Raw genomic sequence first — 14,803 nt, forward strand, 5'->3', positions numbered from 1 at the left:
ATATATATATATATATATATATATATATATATATATATATATATATATATATATATATATATATATATATATATATATATATATTGTCTACATTTATTTAAGTATGTTAGTTGTCTCAGTGGTTATAGTTGCCCAACTTTGCCCATTTTTCCGAGTTCAAATCCCCCAATGCCTAATTTTTGGACAAAAAAACCGGATATTCCGGATTGACCCGACGGGTCCTCGGACTGGGTCCTCCGGCGGGTAGAGCCATCGGGTCTCGGGTCCAAAATATCTGGACCCGAAACCGACCCATGCTTGTTCGGGTCCATGTCCGTGGTCAACTGGGCGGGTCCGGGCTTGGATCCGGGTCAAACCCGGTCGTGGCCGTGTCTACACTTAGAGCCCGTTTGGCTAAGCTTATTTAAAACATCTTATAAGCTCCTACATCTGATAAGATGTTTTAGGAGCTGATAAGCTGTTAGATCTTATTTTAAAAATTAATTTTTAAGGTGTTTGGATATGTAACTTATAAGTTAATTTTAGTTTTTATAAGTTAATCAGGTGTTTGGAAATAAAAGGTCTGTTTATCACTATAATGACAAAAAAGTACATGACGCTATTATAACTGTCAAACTAATTCGACTTAAATAATTTTGTTCCTAAAATGTTATTATAATAATATTTACAAATTAATTTTTCAAATAAAAATAATAATATAAAATTATATATTAAACATACCAAATATTTTTTTATGTACGTTGATATGACATTTGACAATTTTTTAAAATAAAATGAAGTGTAATAAAATATTTTAATGAAACAGATTTGTGAAAGTTTTAATTTTTCTCCCATTAATATATTAATATATAATAATATAAAGGTTGTAAAAGAAATGTATATTTTTTTATAGCTAGATAAAAGAAATATAATTTATTATTGAGATAATAAGAATATTCGGGTATTTTTATATACATATAAAATATAAATAGAGAACATTTTTTTTACAATTATTATGATAATTATATTTTAACTAATTATTAATCTTGATTACAAGATTATGTTGTTTTGATAAAATATAAATGTTATTAGTATTCATGTAATATAATAAAGTATTTGAGGGTAATTTTGTATTTTAAGTGTTTTAGTAAAGAAGCAAATAAGATCTTATTGAAAAAAGGTGGGGTGGAGGTACTTTTTTAAAAACATCTTATAAGCTCCCTAACAGCTTATTTTTTGAAAAAAATAAGATCTTTTCGAATTTTTTTACCAAACACTTTTTAACAGCTTATAAGCTCTCAAACATCTTATATAGGGGTGTAAATCGGACGGATCGGATCGGATAAGGGCTTTTCGGAATAATTCCGATTTTTTTCGGAACACCAATCTTGATTCCGATTCCGATTCCGAAAATTTCGGAATCTGAAAATCACATCCGATTCCGATTTCTTCGGAATTTTCGGAATTTCGGAATTTCCAAATTTCCGATTTTTTTCTGGATTGAAGGGAAGAATAAGAAAAAAGTCGTGCAGATCGGAAAAAAAAACCATAAACCGAAAAGCAGCAACGAATAATTCCTCCACAGGGTGAACAAATGGTATAACTCGTGGAATAACAAGAAAACATTGAAATTCAAAAAAAAAAAAAAGGAGTTGAGCATTATCGGTTCAATATTTCGACTGGTAGTAGAACTGTAGTGACGAAGAGGATAACGAAGCGGATAACTTGAAAAAATAACAATGAAGATATCAGATTGAGGAAACCAAAGAAGAACAAGAACGAAGAAAGGGGATCGAAGCAAAGAAGAAACATAAGCAGTACGGCGGCGCAACAAAGAAAAATGAATTTAGGTTTTTAGGTTGCAATCAGGTAGGGTAATTGTAAGTTTGTCAAATGGGCCAAAAAATATGGGCCAAATGTTTAATATATTTATAAAAATAATTCTACAGTCCAGCCCAAGTTGCTGCATTAGTTTAATATAAAAATATGTATATATAACTTACTTAATATATATGAAAAATCGGAATATTTCGGAAATATTTCGGAATCATTTTCGGATCGGAATTCGGAAATTCCGGAGATTTTATAGTTAATTCCGATTCCGATCCGATTTTTTCGGAAAAAATCGGAAATCGGAATTTCGGAAATCGGAGTACAAAAATTCATTCCATAATCGGAAATAATCGGATCGGAGTCGGCGGAAATCGGAAATTCCGTTCCGATTTCCACCCCTAATCTTATAAGATGTTTTTAGGAGCTTATAAGCTTAGCCAAACAGGCTCTTAGTGATAGGGTTCGATTTAAAAAACATTGTCTCCAACCATAAAATTTGATGTGTACACTAAGAAAAGAAACAAACCCATATTTACGGTTTGACTAAATAGTCAACTCATAATTTCCAATTTTGATGTTCCCCCACTATCATCTTCTTTTACTTTGAAAGTCTAAATTACAAGTTTTGGGGGCTTTTGCTCTCATTGTTTGGTCCTTTTGGCGAGCAAACAAGCAAACAAGAGTGTAGTAGTGCGTGTTAGGTTGTTTTGTATGGGCCCAATTTTGCACTCATATTTGAGTTAATGCTCTCTCTCTCTCTCTATCTATGCCTATGCCTATGGTGTGAAACACAGACATAATTAATCACAAATTAAAATCCAGAGTCGCAGAGTTTTCAATCTTACCATCGTTCTTCACTGAGTTTCTCTCTTGCCCTCCATTTTCTTCTTCGCACATTTTAGGGTTCCTTTTTTTTTTGGAGGATTACACATTTGTTTTTCTTCACATAATCGATTTCAATTCATTTTCCCAATCTGGGTCGTTTTGATTTTGCACATCAATTTGCTCCGTCGATCACTTTGATTTATGCCTTCACTTGACGATTCGTTATGTGGTAAGGATTTCGAATTTTATTTATTTATTTTTAATAATTTTGTTGCTGTGGAGATTCAGTCTACCTAATAGCAATTTCTAATTAATTATTCATGCTGTTTCCCATTTTAGGTAGCATAGCATTTAAATAAGCTTGAACGGCAAAACTATAATTTCTCAGCTGCGAATGGATAGAAGAATTCAGCCTCCCCTGGTAAATAAATCTCTTCCATTTTCTGCTTTTCCACTCACAATTGTTATTCTTCCTTTTTTTCTAATTTAATTTTGAATTTCATTCTTTTTGCCCACAATCACTTATACAAATAGGTATCGAGTATCTATTATCGGCACCCTCTGACAATCTGCTACTCTTACTTAATAAGTTTACATTTTGTCTCTCCTTTTTGTTCATAAATACCAATGGAAGCTTTCAATTCTCTTTGCCTGCAAGAATATTCATCACTTTATTCATGCTCACAAGTAATTGAATGAGTATTATTAAGGTTAATAAAGTGGAAGTGCTATACTGCCTAAATATTTTAATAATTTAGGTATATGTTGTTGGACATCCAGTTCCATGAGCAGGTTATAACACTTATAATTATATTATGAAGTGTTCCCTAAGACTTGGCAATATGCTATATGGTTACTTTGTAAGGGTTCAAAAATAAAAAGAGATTAGGTAATAGGTTTCAGTGAACTAACAAAAAAACTTTTTGCTTTTAAAATCATATTACTACAACTATAACAGAAAAAAAATGATAATGATATTCAAGACTGATAAGCAGGATCAGCTTAAGCTATAGGCAGGATAGCCCCCCAACTAGGGCTCCATATTCTAATGACTTTTAGGTCCTCACACTTTTAGGTACTCCATTTTTTTAAAATATTATTTGTTAAATAGCTTCTCCAAATTCAATTCTCCAATGAATCTCTTATAACAAAAGATTTTTATGGTGCAGTGTTTTGCACAAACTCTTACTTCATGAAAGATATGATTTCAACATTTTCAGAAGTTTGAAGATAAATTTAACTTTTCATGCGATTTCAGAATTATTTTTAGAATTTACAATGTTGAGAAATTTTTTACCAAAATAGATTGGAAAGATAATTGGAGTATGATGGTACTTGAAAAAACTGGATGCATGTTTTTCGAATGCATGAGTTGCTTACCGAATGCTACTTACTTTACTAGCTAGCGTTGTTTCTCCAAAAAGAAGCATCTCAAAGTTGAAATTGCTTAAATTTTACAATTAATTAACCATGTCCCAAGAAAGTCTAAAAAAATTAGCTATTGTATCCTTTGTGAAATATAATGCAGGGAAACTTGAATTTACGAGTTTGATTGATAATTTTGTAACTAAAAGGACAGGAAAGAAAACATTTGTATGCTTATGGAAGCTCTTCTTTGAGTTGAATACCTACAAATGTTGGATTCTTGTAATCTTTATATTTTTTGGTCTTGTCCATAACTTTAAATTCTAGACGGTACTACAACTCGTGCAAGAATCTCAGTAAAAGAATAATAAGCTGTCCACTAAGCTCTTATAAAGCAATGCATAATTTACTTGACAGTGCATATTCATTTACACAGATGTCATTGTTCTTCCTCCTATGCATGATACTAGCTTAAGTTTATCGCAGCCCGTTCAAGAATCTCAGTAAAAGTATAAATTTTCACCATTGAGCTTTTTGAGATACCAATGCATAATTTACTTGACAATGGTATATGCTATGTCATTTTCATGCTGTCATTGTTTTCCCTCTTATGGATGATACTAGTTGATCAGAATAAATTCCTCTAAAACTTTTACTATCGATATCTTGGTTGTTTTCACTGTTCTCTCGTATTTTTTTTTTTGTCTTAGTAATCTAGTATTCTCTAAGGCTCCATTTGGATAGAGGGATTTGATTTGGGGAAGGGATTTGGAGGAAGGATTTGAAATAACTCCAATTTGGAGTAATTTGAATTCCATATCAATGCTCCATTTATAACTAAAAAGGAGGGGTGGGGATTTGAAATCCACCCCCAAATCCCTCAATCCATGCAAGTGCAAGAGATTTCTTATTATGGATTTGAAATCTATCCTCCAAATCCCTCAATCCATCCAAATCGACCATAATATCTCTCGAAAGAGATTATTGGAATTATGGCATCTGAGATACCAAAGTGCCTAAACTGGATGAATGACGTACAATGTTACTAAGAATTATTAACTTAGAAGGCTGGGTTCAATTGCTTCCATTTAAGCCTAATGGCATATGTATTGAAAACAAACATGCCAAAGTTAATTGTAAATGGTTTCTGGGATGACTGAGAATGTTTTATTTGTTCTTCCTGTTAATTGGTTATCAGCTTCTGATAATGACAAATAAAAAGAGCAAAAATTATAGTAACTATCTATTGCGCTGGGAAACAACTTCTTGTCTTTATAGTATCCTTCGATCTTATATTTAGTGAAGAAACATTAAGGAACAACATTTCAGTTGTTTGGTTGCATAGGAACTATGATAAAACTGCTTCTACTATTACAATTATAAGATATGCCTGCTAGTTCTTATTTTATAGTCCACTGCAACTAAATGTTGTTTCAAACTGATTTATTTTCTATAAGAGTTGCATGAACTTATTTTTTTTCTGGGGCTAAAACCTCAATCGTACCAGAAATGCTTTTAGAGGTGAAAGGAGAACACAAAGAAATTGTGGGGTACAACAATATGAACCTCGAAGGTTCGAGGCCTATGACCTGAAATGGTACTCCGACATGGAAATAAGTGCTGTGTCTATTATCATGGCAATCGTTCGTTCTCAAAAAAAAAAAAAACAATGATATTACTTTGTCTTACTGTAGAAAGTACTAATGTTGTAGTGTAGCTTAATGTGTCTGATAATCATAGTTCTTTTCATATAGACGGCAAAAAGTAATAATGATATTGGTAACAGGTAGATACAACAGCATGCCTTTGTAGAGTTGATGCAGGCCTGAAAACTGTTGCTGGGGCTAAAAGGTACGTACCGGGTACAAAGCTATGTCTACAGCCTGACATTAAACCTTCAATTCACCCAACCAGACAGAAACCACCACGTGACAAAAACAGGAGTCAATCCCCTCTTCTACCTGGTCTCCCAGATGACCTGGCAATCGCATGCTTAATCCGCGTACCAAGAATCGAACATTTCAAGCTCCGTCTCGTCTGCAAAAGATGGTATCGTCTTTTGGCCGGTAATTTCTTCTACTCTCTTCGGAAAAACATCGGAATCGCAGAGGAGTGGATATACATCATGAAGAGAGACCGAGACGGAAAACTATCATGGCATGCGTATGACCCCATGCATCACCTTTGGCAACCGTTACCTCCTTTACCGAGAGAATATTCCGAAGCCCTCGATTTTGGGTCAGCTGTTCTTAGTGGTTGTCACCTTTACTTGTTTGGCGGGAAAGATCCGATTAAGGGTTCAATGAGAAGAGTTGTGTTCTACAGTGCTAGGACGAACAAATGGCACCGTGCACCAGATATGCTTAGGAGGAGACATTTCTTTGGTTGTTGCGTAATAAACAACTGTTTGTACGTAGCTGGTGGAGAGAATGAAGGGACTCATAGGTCATTAAAATCAGCTGAGGTTTATGATCCAAATAAAAATAGATGGTCGTTTATTTCAGATATGAAAACTGCAATGGTGCCTTACATAGGGGTTGTATATCAAGGGAAGTGGTTCTTGAAGGGGATCGGTTCTCACAGGCAGGTACTTAGTGAGGTTTATGAACCTGAAACCGATCGGTGGAATAATGTTTATGATGGAATGGTTGCTGGTTGGAGGCATCCTTGTGCTACAATCGATGGCAATTTATACGGTTTAGATTGCAAAGATGGATGCAAACTTAGAATATACGATGAAACTAGTGGCTCTTGGACCAAACATCTTGAAAGTAAAATAATGCATTTAGGGAACTCGAAGGCTTTTGAGGCAGCAGCGGTTCTCCCTCTTAATGGGAAATTGTGCATTATCAGAAATAATATGAGTATTTCTCTTGTTGATGTCTCTAAATATGACCATGGCAACGCTGCTGCTGACCATTTATGGGAGAATATATCGGAGAAAGGGCACTTGAAAACTTTATTTACAAACCTTTTGTCAAACCTTGCTGGCAGAAACCGCTTCAAAAATCGCGTTGTTCACTGTCAGGTTCTTCAAGCTTGAGGAGGGAGGGTGGGTTATATATCTGGTCATGGCAATTCTCGTGTTTTTTTTCTTGGCCCGAGGAGGGAGACAGGACAAGCGACAGGTGATATGGAAAATAGTTTGACATTTTTAGCAAAATTTGTACCTAATGCCCTGCCTTTGTTGTCACAGGTTTATGATTTTAGTGTTGTAAGTTGTAACTGATAGGTTTTAGATAGAGAAGATAAGTGTTTACTTTTTTTTTAAAATCCTTTTGTTGGACATTTTGGACATATTTTATGATCATACAGTTTGTTGTTCATGTTCTGAAATGAAGAGCTTATGCATTTGTTGCACCGTCTGCAGATTTTCATTGATCGACTTTGGCTTTGCCTTGCCAAGAACAATACATGATGAGCAATGCCGTCGTCGCTAAAATCCATTGGATTTATGATTCAAATTTTACTATTTGATTCGATTTATCTCCTCATGGATTTAAATTTTTTTAAATAGATTTTAATATCAAAATATTACATACTGTTTTTTGAAAAGAAAATTTGGCCAAAAAGAATTTAGTGCCTACCAAGACTTGTTAAATCTTAAGATCTACGACTGGATTTGTTAAATCATTTTAATTAGTTGACCTGGAATGATTGATAGGCAAATAATTCACCTTGCATGAACTTTTTAATTCATTATTAAAACGTCAAAATCAATTCTTTGAAACTCTCACAAATTCTCAAATTTTCCGGCGGGACATACGTCAACATATTTCAGGTTAGTAATTCGTAGATTACGATTCTTAAAAAATAAAAAACTACCTCTAATTCTGGATAAACAAACAAAGAACCCGCAAAAACATTTTTATTGATTCTTCAAAATTCGAGAATCCATAAAAAAAAAAAAAAAATTGCAGCTGAAATATCAGCCTGGAATTTCGCAGATGATTTTTCTTTTGTTGTTGAAATCTTCAAAAAATAGAATTTTGAAGATATTTCCTTATTGTTTTTTTTTGTTTTTATTTTTATTTTTTTATTTTGGAAACGGAAAAAGCAAAATTAATAGAAAAATCAGAATTTGTGTTTTAATTTCTTCATGTCTTTATCTTATGCAAAAAAAAAAAAAAAAAAAAAAAAATTACTAACGAATAAATTATGAACTAATTATATTAATTTTTCCATTTTTTTATATATAACTGTTTTGTTTAAATAATAACATAAATATTTTTGGATGTGAAAAACTATAGATGGCAGGTAAAGAAAAAAGTGATATTTAAATTTCGGTGGGGAAAGAGCTCCAAAGTGACCGAGGTTTTGGATCGCATATGGGACCGGTTGATTCTCTCATCTGCTCGTAAAAGGCTGGGTTTGGAGAGGGAGAGGACGCGACAGGAAGCCATGGCAACCGAGATAGGACCATATGTTCTCGTTGATATTGGTGGTGATTATGATCATTTTGTCGGAAATCATGGTGCTGAGGATTTTATGGGCAATGATGATGCTAGGCGGATAGTGGCTGAGGTTGAGGGTGTTTCTTATCACAGTCCTGCCGTAAAATTCCAGACTTTCTCGGGCCAGAAACCTTGGATGGAGCTTGGCCGGGTGGGCCAAAAGTTCCCGAGTTGATACCTTCGTTCAAGTCGCATATAGCCGCATATGTTTGGATTAGACAGGAAATATGTGTTCTTTTGTTTAGTTATTTTTGTAAAATGCCCTATTTAATCTAACTCTTTGGTTTGTGATTGTGGAAATACATAAGAACGTAATAACAATAATAGAGAGAGAATGAGAGAACACAAGTGAACAAGATCCGTAGAGAGATAATTGTGGGTGTTTAGGGGAGGGAAAATTCTTATTTATAGAGGTGTAATTCACCGGAAGTTACAAAAGAGTTACAACTACTACAAAGTGTGGGGATAATGGGGTAGTGAAAAGTTGCGAATTCATAGTGGAATTTGGAGGTTACAACCTCTCATGTGGTAGGATAGGAAGACCCATTTTTACATGTTATTTACAACACCTCCCTTGGGTATTCCTATCAAAATACTACTGTGTTGTTCATGCTGTCTCGTTCAAACTGTTCGATTAATAAAAATTCAGTGGGAAAAAATAAAATCGGTTAGGAAAAGAGTAAAACGCACAATCTTTCCAATCTGCATGTGTCACCTCGTTAAAACCTTGGCGAGTAACGAACGAAGGAAAAAGAGCACAACAAAGCACCCGATTATTCTGAACTGAGTATCTACACGGTACTCCCCCACAAGTTAACTCTCCCAGATACGTACAAGGGAGTAAGCTCGGATAATCTACTGAAGTCAATGACCTAACATGTTTTCAAAAGTTGACTTTAAACAAAACTTAGTCTAAAAGTTGGAGTACTTTAAACATGTTTTCTTAATTTCATACTGAGTAGATAGACCTTAACATCCATTTTTCACCTAATACAATTTTCATCAGATACATTGAGATAGGTGAACTCGAGTTTGCTGATGTGTTTCGTCTTGAATCAAATATTGTATGGAATATTAGTGTTTTATGGGAATATAACCTCCATAGATAATTTCATGAATATTTCAACTTATTAGAACTTTCGGTTTAATAATTCATACACCACATGTTCATACACATTCATGAACTTCATAAGATAAACCATAACGAAGAACCAAAATCGCACTTATGTCACAAAATTACATATAACAGATAAACAATGGATCAATTGAATAGAATTCTCAATTAGAGATGGATCAATGTCTTCATCCAATTAAAACAATGAAAATTTGTCAAACATCAAAGACATATCATGATGCTCAATAGTATTGGTATAAAAGATAATCAAAACCGTATAGCTTGTCATGATATAAATCATAATTATCATGTATATATAACTAATACAAATGCTATGAACCAATTTGAAATGACTGAGATAGTTAGTTACTATTAACTAAATAGATTCATAATGTGAAATTCATACAATCACATTGAGAATAAGTGATAATACGTAAAGAGCATGAGATAAAAGAATATATATGTCACCAGATTTCATCACTTTGAATCTCAAACATTGACATCATCATGTATAGCAAACAGAGAATCATATAACGTGATTGAGACGGCCAAATTAATGACAATATTTCATACTTGAACATGCAATACTTTTGCCCAATAATAAGATATCATTTCACATGCTCAGAGCAATTAATATACGAAATATGAAGACATTTTAATCACACTATAGAATAAAGATTACCAATCAGATCATATTTTCAAATTATCCAGGGTATAAATGAAGTAATGACTTGAACATAAATATATACTTCATATATTTCATGCCATTAAATAGATCTATCATGCATATCTTACGAAATCAAAATTGCAAGGCGATTAAAGTTTATTTGAAACACTTAAATCCAAATATTACGAAGGATATTATATTATGCATTCTTCCGAGATTAACGTTTCACATACAAACCCGGATCACAAGTTCTCCAAGTAACCTTGTCCTACGAACAATTACCTTTCCACGAGCACCTCGAATTCTTCGAGTATCCTCTCCACACGAACGATTGTCTTTCCACGATAACGGCGAGCACTTTGTGCTAATAACGTGTTGTAAAATGACTTATTTAAAATAGCTCTTTGGTTTGTGATTGTGGACATACATAACAACGTAATAACAATAATAGAGAGAGAATGAGAGAACACAAGTGAACAAGCTCTATAGAGAGATAATTGTGGATGTTTAGGGGAATGGAAATTCTCATTTATATTGGTGTAATCCACTGGAAGTTACAAAGGAGTTACAACCACTACAAAGTGTGAGGATAATGGGATAGTGAGAAGTTGAGAATCTATAGTGGAATATGGAGGTTACAACCTCTCATGTGTTAGGATAGGAAGACCCATTTTTTATATATTTGTGTATTATAGGTGATTTAGTAATGTGTTTTTTTAAACTTTATTTTTATTTAATTTTATTATTTTTTTTTTAAATTTTTAAAAAAAGTTTTAAATTTTTTTAGGCCAAAGTCCGATTTTTATTCCATAAAATGATTACACGGGCCTCGTTAAAAATCTTATGGGTCTTCACAATGAAAGAGTACCCCGCAAAATGAAAATAAAATCGGAAAGTATACCTATCTATCACCCTACCAAAACGAGCCTCCCAAAATGAGGTATATAGCGTTTTCAAAAAACTAGAAAGGGACATGTGCGTTGAACGTGAATAATTGAGGGATTTTTGTGCCCAAGTCCCTAACCAAACATCTTTATTATTCTAGATTTATGGGCTATATCTCTTTCACCAATAAGCCCATCCCTTTAATATTTATTATAAATAAATGAAACATTCGTGTATATGACAATATTACCCCCAATCTTTTATACACAATTCTTAATTGTAACCCCAATTTAATCAATTTTGACCATAAAAATCCAATTTCGACTTTTTTTTTTCAAACTTTTTTTGCCGCCGGTCTCCGGCGTTGACTTTTTGAATTTTATTTTTATTTTTATTTTTTTTCTTTAGGATTTTTTTGCCGGTTTCTGGCGTTGATTTTTTTTTAGTGTTTTTTTAAGGTTTATTTATTTATTTATTTTTTTTTCGTTTTTTTTACGTCCGCCGCTAAACGTTGACCGTAATTGTGCTGTCACTGACAGTAAATTAACGTAATTATACTGTTAATGACAGTTAATTAACGTAATTGTACTGCCGTTGACAATACATTTATGTAATTGTTCTGCCGTTGACAGTAAATTAACGTACTATTATCATTTTTTATTTTTTGCTATTTTTTTAATTTTGTTTGATTTGTTGACAAGTTAACGTAATTATATTACTGTCGTTGACAGTAAAATAACTGTAAACACAATAATATTACTGTCAACAACATCAATATTATTATTATTTTGAGTTTTTTGTTTTGTTTGAGTTATTCACGGAGTAACGTAATAATATTACTGTCTATTATTTTAATATTATTGTAAACACAATAATATTACTGTGGTTGACGGTAATATTACTGTTGTTACAGTAATATTGCTGTCAACCACATCAATATTATTATTTTGTTTGGATTTTTTTGTTTGTTTGAGTTATTCACGGAGTAACGTAATAATATTGGGAGTAGTATAAATAGAAGTGGTTGGTGCACTTGCATTAAGTAGCATTTGACTTGAGTTTTGAAGGAGAGCATATTTGTAAGTAGATAATTTTTCACTTTGAAGACTTTGACTAAGGTAAGAGAAAATCTCCTTTCTTTCTTTAATTATTCTTTTCCCTCATCTCTCTCCTCTCTTCTCATCTTTTTCTTTTTTTAGTTCTTCACACTTTCCCCTCCCCTCTTGCTATATATCCTTTTATTTTTTTTTTAATTTTTTTTGGAGTTGAATGGGTTGGACGTTGTTGGCGAGCCAAGTGATGAGTTGGTGGAGGTAGTGTTAGAGTAGGTGACCGAAGAGACAACTAATTGTTGTGTTTTCTCACGCTACTCGAAAATAATCTATTTCGTATTAATGATAAATACCCCATTTGGCATTCTATATCTTTGTCCTTTGCATAAGCATAGATGTAGTCCTTACAGTTACTTAATTACTGTAAATAGATCTAGTAGAATCGTGAGATTATTTATTTAAGATAGTAACTGTTAAACATAGTTCCTAGTCAACGGGCTACGCCACTAATGAGGATATCGGCCTTTCCCATTCGAGACTAGTGCTTCGTTTATGTGTATTGCGTCTCATCAGTAAACGGTGTTGTGATATCAGCATACATAAGTGGGTGCTCATAAGTTGATGGGTTCACCGAACTCCCTCAATCTAGAGATCTCTAAGTGGTTCCCAATAATCGAGTAGAGGTTTCTATCATATAGTTGTACACCATTAATGCTTAAAGACCCAGACATCACCGTGACTTCACTAGAGGACCAACTGTATTGTGACCTGTCCCTGAGTTCTACCGAAGATCGCCCCAAGGGCCAGTGTTCGTGTAGTCCGAAATCTAGTGGGAGGTCTGTGCATTGTAGTAGGAGATTCGATCACTTGATTAGTCATGGATATCCTGTGTGTTCTTGCGATTTATACTCCATGAAGTCTGCGATCATAGCTGAAAGTGTCGTGATTAGAGAAATATGTTTCTCTAATCAAACACGAACGGATTATATAATCGAGAATGTACACAGTTATTGAACTCATAAAGAGGTCTTGATGAACCAAAGCCTCTAGTTCAATCGGGATATATGTATCGAAGGGATCGTACTGTACGTTAACTATATCACATGGTTCTTGCAGGCAATTCATTTGTATTTAGGGAATCATGACGCGTAGTTGCTAGACGCCAATCTTGATTCATTGGGTAGTTAAGTTGAAACTAGCTTCAACTTAAACCACAATGGGTTGCGGGCCCACGGCTAGCTTACACCTGAACCATTGAGGGTCACACTGCTCGTGTACTTGAGATCCTTAATGCAACGAGCTAAGATTAATTAGCTAATCTTAGTGTAATTGGAAGTCAATGTGATTGAGTCCAACATTCGTAATTGTAATTACGGATGAGAATAAGTAGACGAAAAGAATTCAACGGAAAGTTTGTGAACTTTCTACATTGGGAAGTTTCCCGATTAGGCAAGTCCTAAATTAGGGTTTCCAATTTCAAAAATAGTAAATTGCAAAGTGGTGCTCGTATCGACGAGAATTTGTGCTCGTCATCAAAATATAATTGTTATATTTTTGCGAGCATTCGTTTGTTAAAAACGTGCCGAGAAAGAGAGTGGACTTAAGCTGTTGGGTCTAGCCTAACTTAAGGCATGTTACGGTTTTTAAAAGGACCATATAAATAGAATTTATATGTTGGGAATCAGGCACGTGTACGCAGCGGAAAACAAAAATTTTATGCGAATTAAACGAATTTAAATCACATAATCACATGCCCGACATTTATTAAACAATTAATTGCGTACCTTTGCGGTTCCAGCGAAAATTAAAAACGACAATCATGCGAATTAATTTAATCGACAATAAATCAATTAGCATGCTCGCAGTAAATCATTTAGCATGCTCGCAGTAAATAATGAATTTCATATAAATATAAAATACATATTACTTCACGAAACATACTACGAACATGGATAATTTAATCTAATTAAATTAAAAACCTAACGAATACCGGATTCGAGAATTTACCTCTTGAAGCATGAGGTTGCGGACGAATCGAAGCAAGACTGCCACGGAAACCAATCCGTGCAATCGGGGAGCGGCGACGGCGAAGCAGCGGCGGCGGCGGTGCAAGCGATGGCCAGCGCGTGATCCTCACGCGCTGTCTTCGGGTGGCGCGTGAGAGCATGTGCGTCGTCGGATCGGGGCTGCTCCTCTGTTATTCGAATCTTTGATCTTCCTCCTCTCGGATTTCACCTCGTATACTTCGATCTACTAAATACGTGGCACTAGACACGCAAAAGTTAGAATATACGGAAGAAAAGAAAAGAAGAAAATAACTACCAAGAGATCGGCCAAAGGAGGCCGATTCCGGCGACAAAACGACGGCAACGGCGGTAGTGGCCGTGGGTGATATCGGCCGAGAGAGACAGAGACGAGCGGCTAGGGTTTGTGAGATGTGTTGTATTTTGTGCAAGACCTATAAATCATGTATTTATAGTGTCTTGTATAAAAGCCCTAACGGGCTTAAGTTGGACCGGACCCAACAACTTAAGTTCGTTAGTTATTTACTCACTCGTCTCTCACAACTCAATGATCGGAAAATTGTAACGATTACATTTTCGGATTCATTGTAATGTCCTCGTCGTTA

At 34.2% G+C, this 14,803-nt stretch overlaps 1 protein-coding gene and 1 long non-coding RNA gene across 2 annotated transcripts; both read left to right on the top strand.

Moving 5' to 3' along the window:
* Positions 1 to 2,247: 2,247 nt before the first annotated feature.
* On the top strand, positions 2,248 to 7,363 carry LOC105966464 (F-box/kelch-repeat protein At1g55270). The gene is made up of 3 exons (XM_012991019.2): positions 2,248 to 2,866; positions 2,977 to 3,058; positions 5,789 to 7,363. The coding sequence occupies exons 2-3, from the start codon at positions 3,032 to 3,034 to the stop codon at positions 7,043 to 7,045; spliced, it is 1,284 nt and encodes a 427-aa protein (XP_012846473.2). The 5' UTR covers positions 2,248 to 2,866; positions 2,977 to 3,031; the 3' UTR covers positions 7,046 to 7,363.
* Positions 7,364 to 7,550: 187 nt separating this feature from the next.
* Positions 7,551 to 8,747, top strand: LOC148767489 (uncharacterized). The gene is made up of 2 exons (XR_016034010.1): positions 7,551 to 7,783; positions 8,253 to 8,747. It is a non-coding gene; the product is annotated as an uncharacterized LOC148767489 (long non-coding RNA).
* The last annotated feature ends 6,056 nt before the right edge of the window (positions 8,748 to 14,803 follow it).

Source organism: Erythranthe guttata, chromosome 10 (genome assembly GCF_056151865.1).
Source record: "Erythranthe guttata isolate IM_541 chromosome 10, IM_541, whole genome shotgun sequence".
Taxonomy (NCBI): domain Eukaryota; kingdom Viridiplantae; phylum Streptophyta; class Magnoliopsida; order Lamiales; family Phrymaceae; genus Erythranthe; species Erythranthe guttata.

What these genes read in the sequence shown, in the direction of transcription:
- LOC105966464 (XM_012991019.2), top strand. Translation starts at nt 3,032, where the DNA reads ATGGATAGAAGAATTCAGCCTCCCCTG. An exon ending in GAAGAATTCAGCCTCCCCTG is followed by an intron (nt 3,059 to 5,788) that starts GTAAATAAATCT and finishes TATTGGTAACAG; the next exon opens with GTAGATACAACAGCATGCCT.